This window comes from Pundamilia nyererei, unplaced genomic scaffold, assembly GCF_000239375.1.
Source record: "Pundamilia nyererei isolate P.nyererei 1_Seehausen unplaced genomic scaffold, PunNye1.0 scaffold00264, whole genome shotgun sequence".
Classification (NCBI taxonomy): Eukaryota; Metazoa; Chordata; class Actinopteri; order Cichliformes; family Cichlidae; genus Pundamilia; species Pundamilia nyererei.
In genome coordinates, this window is record NW_005187665.1 from 543,138 (window position 1) to 555,595 (window position 12,458).

A 12,458-nucleotide genomic window follows, 5' to 3' on the forward strand; every position below is an offset into this window, starting at 1 on the left:
TATATATAGTACTTCTGACATCTGCAGCTGTTACAGTAGTGATGTGAACTGCCGACACATCTTTCTTGTAGTTTTAATGAACCTTACATGATTGAAGACTGCATTTCAAGTCTTGTTTAAGTGATGTGACATCATCGTTTGTCAACACACATTAGATAATCTTTACCTCACCTCTAATTTACCTCCATTTCTTTCATCCTTTCTTCTTTCACTTTGCTTTCACTTTGCTCTATTTATTATTTGGACTACTCTGTAGTCAACATGCTTTCCACAGCTAATTCTATTTATTTAGATAAACCGCTCTGTCCATGCATGAGCGTGTGTGTGTGTGTGTGTGTGTGTGTGTGTGTGTGTTATGCATAGATGTGTTCACTGCATTATGTAAAGCAATGAGCAGCAGCGTTCAGCACATTCATTGTCTGTGCTAAAGGCAGAAAATAATGGTGTTATCCTGGGATAAGCCCTCATTTATCCTGCAAATAGAGTGTGAGGGGTAGAAAAGGGGGGTTGGGGGTTTGGCGTGCGGAGCAGTTTTTAAAGAGACTTCAACATTGATGTTAGTGTGCTGAAATGACTCCATTTACTCTATTTAACACAGAGGAACAAGAATAAGAGTACAAAAAAATTAAGAGAAAAGCAGTGATTTGCTCGGCAAAGCAGTCATTCATCAGTCTCTCTTCACGTTCCTCTTAGTATTAAGAGAGTTTAGAAGTATGGCCACTGGACAGTCAGCAGGTCAGTGAGGCAAAAATTATTTCATCATTGAATATTCACTGAAGTGTTTTGCTCATAATGGTAGTACTCATCAGTACAACAGTATTGCCGTAGATTATATGCTGTTAAAGAAAAGAGTGAAATGTAGAGAAACACTGAGCTCCCACTTCACTAAAACTTACGGCAGAGAAAAAGAGGCAGGGAAATCAAAAAGAAAACATGAAGGTAGATGAGTCTTTCTCACATATTGGTTTCACTGCTTCGTTCCATCGCAACAGATGTTCTACCGTCACAACAAAAGAGTTAGGCAAGACGGGGTTGCAGAGAAAACAAGGAGGGAAGGAGGAAGGATAGGCGGGAAGAGGCAGGTGCAGAAGTAGAAAGAGGCGCCTGAAAAGAAATGTAACAGAGGAAAAGTGACAGAAAAAGATTTTTAAAAAGATAAAAGCGTCAGAGACTTTGAGAATCAGAGGAAGAAAGAGAGGACACGCAGAAAGCTTTGCTAAGCAACAACACAGAGTAAAGCTTGTGTGTATTTTTTCCAACACACTGAGACAGGAAGAGATATTAATGAAGGAGGCCCATATGCTGCACACATGGTACCCACTCAAAGCTTTAACATGTAAACAGCATCCAGTTATCTAACCTATTCTTGCCTAGAGTTACTGAAGAAGACTGTAAGTACCATGAAATATTTTTTCTGCCATTTGCAGTATATGTTAAAGGTTACCTGGTGCAATCAAATATCTTAAATGTGAATATGATGCCATGGGAGGCAAATGGTTAGCTTAGCATAGCAATAAAATAAAATGCTACCAGTCCAGCACATAACCCACACTACCCACTGATAAAACAACAAATTATAGTTTCTACATATTTTTGTACTGATTAAACAGAATATAATAATGTATATAGTACATATATGTAACATAATATAACAGACATAATATGTAAACTCTATAGGTACTGTTTGGTCAATTTTATGCCCTTAAAATAAGTCTGCAGTCATGGCATACATCTTCTTACTTCTATGTCAGAGAAAACATTTCACAAAAAACAATGAACTTTATTTTTTTTTAAATATAAGCAGACGATCAGATTAGCTTAAAACAACCCTTCAGACAAAAGCAGGCGGATGACATAAAATCAGAAATTGCCAAACAAACTGAAAAAAACAACTGATGTTTTCGATGTGTGTGACAGTCTGTGTTTGGAAGGATTTGTGGATTGAGCGAGACCTCGCTCAAAAAAGGGGAAAAAATGAGAAAACTTCTGTCTGATTGCAGCAGGAGCTCAAGAAGGACAGTGCACATAATTATACAGTCAAACAGTTAAACCCATACAGCGGGCTGAGTCACTCACTGGAACAAAAATCTATATAAATGAAGACTTCACAGATGCAAAAGAAGGAAAAGGAAGGAGCTGATGCAGAGTTTAATCCGGAGCTGATAGCTGCGACGGCGAGGGGGAAATTTCATATGTTCAAACTGATTACAACAACAAAAAACTCATAGACTTAAAATAATGACCAATCTACAATCTGCAAAAGTTTGCTGTACAATATGATCTAGCGCTGAGCGCTTCTCATTACACTGAACATCATCCACATGAACTGGAAAATCACACTGATAACAGCTTTTTCCTCAGCACCACTAGCTGTCACACTGATGAGCGGTTTAACAGCATTACAGCTACACATAAAGAAGTTATAGATGGTGTTAATAAATGGAAAAAGAAAACCACTAACTCAAAACTTCAACTTATCACACCAAACTGGACAATTTCCTGACAGCATGAAAACAGCAAAACTCAAAACTGGTGACAAAATGCCACCTCACAAATTACAGGACTGGGTCTCTTCTCACACTCATAGAATTTATTTATATAGCGCACAACAACAGCTGCCTAAAGGCGCTTTATATTAAAAGGTTAAGACCCTACAATAATACAGAGAGACCTCAACCATCACTCAGCCCTGTATGAGTAAACTTGTTGGTGACAGTGAGAAGGAAAAACTCCCTTTTTAACAGGAAGAACCAGTGAGAGGCAGCCATTGCCGCAAGTGAAGGAAGGGTGACAGGACAAAAGACATAGAACAAAGTACTAACGCCAAAAAGAATTTAAAAAAAATTGCAGTTGGGATATTCCTTTGAACTAAAAATGATAAATCAAAAAATAAATCAAACACCATGAAAACATTCTGCAAATGTGCGGATCAAAACTGATCTTAGCAGAGTGAAGCCAGCAGCATCTTGTCTGCCATGCTAAACTTCCATGAGTTTCCCATCAAACACCAAAGGTTTATGCGGTCAATAACAAGACACCCCCAATGTAATCGAGACACACTAGATTTCAGTGGAATCAAAGTAAAGTGTGCATTGTTGTCCTGTGACAACAGCTATCTTTCATGACCACAAGGTGGCAGTAATGCTTGGAAACAGCCTTAATGAAAGGAGAGGAATCGCATTCACTTTAGTTTTAATTGGTGTTTATTTTCAGATTTCATTAAGCAACTGCTAATCACTGCTCACCTTCTTTGTCCTGACAGAAGGCCACTGATCCAAGTGGCCTGCAGTATGTGAGGCCACATATATGATTTTGTACCTTCTGCTCTAAAAAACGAATATGCACATCAGCATACATACAAACCAGTCCCTTGAACAGCTGGTGCGTTACATGTGCTGTACACAAAGTATAAGAGACAAAGCTTTAAGCCTCCTCTGCTCTGTCCTACCTCTGAATCCTCTTTTTTGTCTTTGCTTTCCTTCTCTCACATAAGATGAAACAACCACAAACACATCCAGAGTGCCCTGCAGTTCCACAGATGATCTTATATCACCCTGCACATCACTCAAACTGCGCCCTGCTAGTGCTCTGCACTGTGAAACATCAGACAATAAATTTAACATAAATATATTTATAAACATTGTATTTTCAAGTTATAGTATAAAGGCTGAAGTTGAGACAACGGCTTCTGTTTCATGACGAGTCTTTGCCATTAAACGACACCGAGCTGTCCTCGTCTCTCTCCATCCCACTCTGCTGTTCTTACATTTATTCCCCTTTCTTCTTCCCTCCCTCTCTCTCGCTCTCTGTCTCTCATTAGCTGTGCGTGTGTGTGTGTGTGTGCGTGTGTGTGTTTGTGCGCGTGTGTGTGTGACAGTAGTCATTTCAGAGTAAGACTGGCTGAAGCCCTTGCAGCAGTCAACCTCTTTGATGTTGAGCCCTGCTGAATTAGGCCATCACCCAGCGGTGCTCTCCTGCCTGCCTGCCTGGCTGCACACACACACTCTAGTCACAAACACAAACAAGGTATGCTTCAAAGTACACACAAACAAATCAAAACAAATACACGCTGGAGGGAAGCGTGCACATGCCAAACAGACATTATTTGCTATAGCTGCTCACAAAGGTATAGGACACACACACACACAGGTCCACATACATTTCATCACTTTCACAGTTTTCGCCTCTACACACTGTGAATTACATTCATGTATGGTAAAGTCCTCATTTTCTCATCTGCTTCCATTTAATAAACATAAATTTGAATTCTTATCAGCGCTTTTCCTCCGAGGCCTCCATACTACAGTACATCAAAAACCGCGCGCAGCCTCGTGAACACACATGCAGAGGAAATGTGGGACATTCAGAGAGAATTTATTCACGAATACAAACTGCAGGAAATAATTTGTTCCTTTTCAATCTCTCTCACACTTTTTTTTGCGGCGGTATGAATCGTATCGCGACGGCTGAGGGGTAACATTTCGCAAATCATTAATGAAAACAGACTAGAGACCTGATATTTCATAAATGTGAAAATGAAAGGATAGCAGAAATACTTTTGTTTGAAAAAAGGTGAATAAAGAGGGATGATGCAAACACAGGACACTTACAGAAGCAGACAGGTTACAGAGAGAGAGAGGGGGGGGAAACCCCTCAAAAGCAACTCAGTTTAAAAGTGTGTCAAGTGGAACCCAGGAACTGGATGGAGCAAGTGATGTCCAAAAAATATTTCAAAAATACAGTGACTGAGAAAAAACAAGAAATATGCCCTAGGGCCACATAACCTAACAGAAGGAACACAAACAAACACCAAGAGAAAGGGAGAACAAGGGGGTTGCAGATGAATTGTCAAAAAAAAAGAAAATCCTCCTGTGACTTCTCCTAAAAACTCTCTCTTTACCTCAGTGGAAAAACATAAACTCAAAGAAACATATGAAGGAGGATCCGTAAGGAGTTACATGCTCAGAGAACCGAGCTGCACTACATGTCGACAACATGTTTGATCAAATCAAACAGCTGATGAAATCAATTCAATCAACATGCTGTGCATATTACAGGGTAGAAAATTTTTAAAAAACAACTGAAAAAAATACGAACCGTGTAATTATAGGACAAAAGAGACCATAGAGACCAGTTGGCGATTGCCTGGTAACCACCAATTATTGGAAAAAAATAACAGGTATTTGCTGACCGGTTATCGAGCTCTGAAGGTGTCGCAGTTTTCGAGTTTCACTGCCACTCTGTGGTTTGTTAGTGGGTGTTAGCGGACAACTACTCACAACAAGGATTTGGGAGCAACAACCTCTGTGAATGGTTTCACCTAGTTAACAACTCAGGAAATACATATTTTTCCCTCACAATGCGAGAAATCTCTTTGGGCAGCAAGTTATGCAACTGAGGGTGGAAACTATATCACAATGATAGCAGCTAGCTAGCTAGTTTTTGCTATGTCACATGAGTATTTTAGCACCTAAAGTCTAGTTAGCCACTAGAACATTTGCTATATTTTAGCATGCTACAACAACAGCTATGACCAAGTGTCCAAAGTATGTGGTACAGCCTGTCTGTGGGCTACTCTTGTTTGTGCTGTTGTTTGTGTATCGGCCATGAAAAGTGTGCACTGCAGCCACTGACTGTACTTTTCATGCTGCCCGTTACTCCCGCCCCTTTTTGCCAGCCAATCAGCATTACCCACAAACTTACCCACAGCTGAGCTACCTGCCATTAGCTTGTTTAAGGGCTGCACAATAGCATGAACAGGCACAACAAGAGTAGCATAAAACAAGCATTAGATACTTTTCCTTGTTTGTTTGTTTTTTTGTCTTTTTTAATGTGCTGCTTCCTGTGTGCTATGTAAATATCAAAAACCTTGATTTCCAAGGCTGGGTTTTAAATAATTAGTGATTGTCAGACTGAAAATGATGTTCACCCTTCTGCGACTGCCCCCTCATATTTTTTCTTCTTGTTCAATTAACCAGTTTAACTCCTGCTTTTAGTAAGGTATTAATCATCTGTGACTGATGCAAAATTAATTAACAATTATTCTAAAGGCCAACAATGAAGCAATGCTTAAAATGAGGACACAGCTAATCCAAAGTGAGTTAAGCTACAATGTTAGATTCGCTTTAATCATTTTAACAGGGCTAATAATGTTTATTTATAGACCATTTCTCTAAACCGTTTTATTACAAGCAGATTTTTACTATAGCAGTGTGACACGGTTTGGCTTTGGCTTTTAACATATTGTTAAAGTTATGACATAAAACTGAAGGCGTAATAGAAAAGGTGTGGCACTGTGGACAATATGGACTCGGCTTTTACAGCCTTTAAAAGGCTCCGCTGCTTTCTTTTTTGCTCACTGTTACGTATTACCTTTCTTCACTGTTTCTTTTGTTGATAAATGGGCAAGAGACAAAAAAAAAAAGAAAGGAAACAAATCCACTGCATTGCACGGATGCAGATACACTGATTTCTATGGCTTTTGTTGCTCCATGCTTGCTTGATGTTTAGTTGTTGCTGAAAAATTGTATAAACTCTGTATATGGTTAATAATCTAATGGTTAAGCAATGGCAATGCTCCTGAAGTTCTTTTTGAAATGTCATTTGTAATGTGTGACATGTTGTTTTTGTGCCCTTCCTTATCACTGAAGGGCAAATGGCTTTTTACTCCAGTCAGGTCAGCAGCTATTTACTATCTCTAAGGACGCACATGTTCATAAATCTCGCTCTAAATATAAACACATGCATCAAAAACTATTTGAGAATAATAACACTAACGCTAAGCTAAACTTGTCTTACCCATCCTGCATTTCGTCCTCTGTCCTGTGCCTCAGCATATTACCATGTCTGTCATAACGTTGCTGAAGGAGGATGCTAAAAACTCTCTGAGCAGAAAAAGGTCAAAAGTAGTATGCGCACTGTTACATGTTATGCTGGAGTAAAACAACAAAATCTTTCAAAAATAAACCTCTTTGTCTCACTCTCTAACTCTCTTTCTGGTGGCCGGGAACAGCCCTGTGGTCAAACTGGAGCGTGGCCAGGGATCTTTCCATCAATTAGCTGTGTCTGCCTTCAACTCCCTGTCTTTCTGTCTGACCCTCTCATTATTTCCACTGTTGTTGGTTCACAAAAGGAGTGCTTGAGAACAAGGGATCCAAATGTAGGGCACTTAAAGAGCAGGAGCAATTGCTTTGAATGTTGTGCAATCGCTCACAATTCCTGCTTAAATTAAATAACTAAAGCAATTTTAAGTGTAGGTGGGTTTTTGTTTATTGGTTGATTGATGGATGTGCTCCTTTTAACTCTAGGTAGGCGAATGAGTGATGAGAGAGGCGGCATACGTGGTTCACGCAAGATATTTTACATACACACACAGCTATACAACGCATACACACGACTGGGCTTCCCTGCACTCTGTGCTACACAGCGTGTCATTACTGCATATCAATTACAAGGGGAAGTGAAGATCTATTTCTAATTCAATCAGTCAGCGCTGGTGTCACATCCCTCGCTCTCTGGTTTCTCTCCCTGCGTCTCCCACGCTCTCCGCTTCGCTCTCCTGTTTCCCCCTCGCTTGATTCCCATCGATGCATTTCAGCTATTGTGGGGCTGGTGGATCCAGGAGTCAGGTGTGTGTGTGCGTGTGTGTGTGTGTGCGTCATCCTCTTCAGGAAACAGTTTTAGCTAAGTTTTGTACTTCTGGAAAGATGACACTTTCAGAGAAGGGAGGTAATCCTGGCCTGACCTTGTTTCTCAGAAAGGCTTGCAGAGTCTTTGAGATTCTGTGTTGTTATTGTCAAAAATGAGTGCAGTTGCTTTTATGTTGTTTTGAAAAATGTATTCCATTGATTCCAATGATTAATTGCAGAAACAGGTACCTTTGGTGACTAGAGTTGGGATTCTGTCACCCATTTTCCTCTAAGATTATTTTTTAATAACAAAAAAATGTCACTTTTAAAAACCCAGGATAACTCGTGAACAGGAGGAATTAATGACAAAGACCTGATAAAGAATGAATAGTCGCAGAGTGAACACTGGAGAGATCACACAAGGTACAGGTGGATTCAATCAGACACTAACACAGAAAGTAAAATCACCAAAAACCACATGAGAAACTAACCTTCAACATAAAACAAGAAGTCAATTTTCTACCTTTAAATTCAGACTTATTCAGGTTATTGCACGTTGCCCTAAAATCATCAGAAACATGATATCGAACCAATATTTACCCTGGATGGCATTAGCTTGACCTCCAGTAAAACTATGAGAAATGACCAGAATATGTCCCTCAACGTGCACATATCATGGACTACATCCTTTCATCTGTGTAGTGTCACTTAAATCACAAATAGACTCTCAGAGTGATGCCAAATTACTAGTTTGTACCTTTCTTACTTACAAGCTGAAGTATTGTAATTTCTTGTTATCAGCCATTTCTAAAAGCTCCCTGAGAAGTTAATCTAAAATGTAGATTAACTTCTAAGAGTAGAAGAGGGACCCCGGAGATCATATTTCTCTCATCTTAGCTTCTCTTTAGTGGCTTCCTGCTAAATCCAGAATTGAATTTAAAAATCCTTCTCATATATGAGGTCTTGAATAATCAGGTGCCAACATATCTTAAAGACCTAATAGTATCGTATTACCCTAACAGAGAACTCCGATTGGAGGTTTAATTGTGGTTCGTCCTGTGGAACCAGCTCCCCCAGGTTAACTTGGGGGATAGAAACCATGTCTAGTTTTAAGATTAGAATCAAGACGTTTTATTTTTTTAAAAATGTTTATAGTTAGAGCAAGATCAGGTGATGCTAAACCATGTCTTAATTATGCTGCTGATCATTTCTCTTCCACTTCCCTATTTGCACTCCCATAATGCAAAGAGGGGGTAAGATGAATGAGACGAATGGTTTATACTACAGTGGCCTAGAGATTAAAACATGTGATTTCAGTAGAAGTCAATGAGACACTTCTGGCCATGAAGGTGTCAGGAGGGAGTATCTGTTATCAGATTTTGCTGATATTTGACATGTCCAAGACTCAGCGATGCCCCACCCCCCGACTATTTATAATATGGGAAATAATTTTTTCTTTTTTGTTTTGTTTTTTTAAATAATGAATAATTAAACTTGTATTTAAAGAGTTAAAATCCTGAATGTTTTGATCATTTTATAAGGGCTCAAGCTGATTAAGTGAAAAAAGGGGGGAAAAGATTTTTTAATGGCAGATTTTGTGTGTCGAAAGGGTAAAAATTTGAAGCGGGCATAAGGGTTAAATAAAAATATACATGACCATTCAATCGTCATAATAAAATACCAAAACTAAATAAGATGGAGGTTGTGGTTGGGTGATGAGTGCCTCAGCTGAGTAGCTGTCAAGTTACAGTTGAATGCTTAGCTGTACGCCTGCAGGACTGTGAGCGGGCATTTTCAGTTAGCCGATAGCGATGCAGCTGTGAATGTGCAAGTTCATCCGACTTTCAGCGCTGTAAACAAATCTGTCAACTTTTCTGCAAGGTGTGTTTGTGTAATTCAGCTTGAGTTTTGAGTGCTCAATTTCCTCGTCAGCTGTCCTTGTTTTCACTCAAACAGAGGCCTATGGTAAGTGGTGTTTTCTCGTGTCCTTGTTGACCTGCAGATGTAAAAATAACAAAAAAGTTAATTAAATTAAAAAACAGCTTTTTGAATATATTTGTTATTTTGAGCAGGAAATGGACATTTTGTAATGTGGCCTGAAAGAAGTGCACAAATCACGCCCGCAGCTAATTCGTTCTTGCATTCCCGACTACAGAGCTTAAAGAGCTTTTGCATCACTTTCTGGAAATGGAAACATAAAAAAACCTTTAAAAATCATCCCCATCCATTCATAAAAAAAATGTCAGCCAAATAAGGCCAGAGTTATAGAGAGGAGAGCTGCTTTTCTCTCTTTGTATGGTTTAATGCGCTTATTCCTCCTGAGAATATTCTCTCAATTAGCATTTTCTTTGATCAACTTTTAGATATTTGTTTGATATTTGCTTCCCTCTCTGTCTTTCATAGATCACAACCATTTAAACAATGCAGCTTTATCTCCTCTGGGTCCAGCCATGGCTTTGTCTCACCCTCACAACAACCTGGGAATTGGCTTCAACAAGTATGCCTCACTCAAGGCTGTGGGTGAGTAACACATACTAAACCTGACTACATGCATACATGTTTACAGCTGTATGTTTGCATGCTTACTCATGGATGCGGCTGCTGGTGTGCACATAACAAGTCACTTGCAGAACACAGACTTACTGTACAAAGGTCAGTGAAGCCAAATGTGTACGGTAGTAGAAAATGATGGGTTTTTTGTATGAGTCTGACTCTTATCCAGACATTCTGAGTTATGAATCATGTTTGAGTGCTGTGGTAGAGTCTAGATTTACCCTGTTACACCAGATTACAGCAGCTGTGATGTAAATATTATGACCATATGAGCCCACCACCATGATTTAAATAATCACCCATTCTCAAATATTGTTCTACCAGTTTGATATTACAAGGATCTAATGTTGGAAAAATACTGCAGGCACTTACACAAGAGAAGAAAATTGCCTAAAAAACAAATGAAAAAAATTACCACAATATCCTCACCACCATGATGCATAAATCAGAGCTGCAACAGAAATTGAAGAAGCTACTTTCTTCTATTGAGTTTTTGAGGAAAACAATGTTAGCAAGGCTCTTTCATGCACCGTAGCACCATCCAGCTTAAACTTTCATTTTGGTCTCTGCAGCTAAATATTAGACACATTATACCGAGAAGCTGTCACTGGCGAGCAGGAGATTAGAAGCAAGGTGCACAGATGCGCACACAAGGCTGATAGCAAAGCTTGGGTTGGTTTGCGCTGTCATCAATAATACACACATAACACACATAACTTGTCCAAATATACAGCAAAAACCAGTGGAAAGCCATCAATATGCATGCTGGATTTACAGAGACAAAACATAAAAGTCAGTTAAATTAAAGAAGAACGCACTGTGTGCAACGGGTGAGTTCAACCAGTATAATACTGGCAGGTCCTTCCTGGAAATATTGATCATAACTCAGCAGTGTGAGACTGGTAAAACCAGTAATGATGATGTACTTTTACTTGTAGTGGAATGGTAACTCAGCTGGTTCACATTATAAAACCAAAGCTGTAACATACGCGTGCACACACGACAGAGACTGGCTGAGTGACAGTAGAGTCTGGCCAGCAGCAGGGTGAAGCGTCTAGTTCACGCCTCAAGCTTGCCCTGTGAAAATACATGAATAAACCAACATATCGCACACTCGTACACACGCAGGATGTTGTTCATCCAAATGCAAATGCACACTTGAGGGAGGGAAGTGTAAACGTGTAGATGCAAACAGGGACATGCACACAAAAGCGCACACACGCACCTTCTTCATGTGATCACTTCAGACAGATAAGGACACTGTGACAAAGATGAGGAACAGCAGCTTGGCACATGTGCATGCATTGTTTATTGACATGTAAACGCAGATGTTATTGCAGTAGTTAAAGTAACTAAACAATGTGGCAACGGATTGACTGGTATCATTATGCAACTTTTCAGTGTTTAGGAAATCAAAATAAATGAATTAAATGATTTTGCCATCACTGGCAGCAGATTTGAACTGATTATTAAGTATAAAACATTTGGAATAATGCTATGGTGTAGGACTTGGATCGGCTGGTGGGATGATCTACTGTGATTGGTTGTTGTGTTGTTTAGCTGCATACACTGGGAGTGATTTGAATTGATGTAATAGCCAAAAATTGTAGAAAGTGGTATTTGGGGACTTCATACATATGCATATACACAGACAGTAGTTGTCTATAATAATGTGCCTGTTGGTAAGGCTAAAATAAGACACCTCACTCCAAACTCTCATATATAATTCAGTCAGTTCATTCAACAGCACTTTCAGGAGCTAAAATGTTGCTTTGAACAAGAGAGAAATATTTACTTTACTTTACTTAATATTGCAAGATTTCTAATTGCAGCCATCAAAACATGTAAGTGATTCCTTGCAGCAGAGCCCACGTGGTGCTGACTACTGTTTTCAAGAATGAAGAAAAAGTTGATCGTTTATATTAAACACATAGAATTAGGACACTAAGCTCGCAAAAACTGAGGCCAGCAAAATGTGGTGTGACTGTGGAAAATGACTGAAGAGAAAAAGAGCAAGAATGAGACAATCTCATCTCATTATTCTGCTCAGTGACTGGGAGACAAAGGCCGACTGCAGCAGCAGCAATCCCCTATCCACAATGAGCGTCAGCCACATTTCCCTGAAAAATACTTCAAAGTATCACATCCTTCACAGACGGAGGTGCAATAACCTCCTCTCTCACTCGATGTCTAGGTATTGAGTTAAGACTGTTTGATGACCCATAGGCTCTTCTCTGTTTTGTAACTGCTTTATTTCTGTCTCTCTCTCTCTCTCTC

The 12,458-nt window shown here is 39.4% G+C and overlaps 1 protein-coding gene across 1 annotated transcript in view; it reads left to right on the forward strand.

Moving 5' to 3' along the window:
- The window catches only part of LOC102210102 (protein shisa-9), a 117,146-nt gene that overhangs the window by 88,210 nt on the left and 16,478 nt on the right, over nucleotides 1-12,458 (forward strand). The window contains exon 4 of the mRNA XM_005750162.1: nucleotides 10,032-10,148. Within this exon, the coding sequence (XP_005750219.1) occupies nucleotides 10,032-10,148 (117 nt within the window). The remainder of the gene's footprint in view (nucleotides 1-10,031; nucleotides 10,149-12,458) is intronic.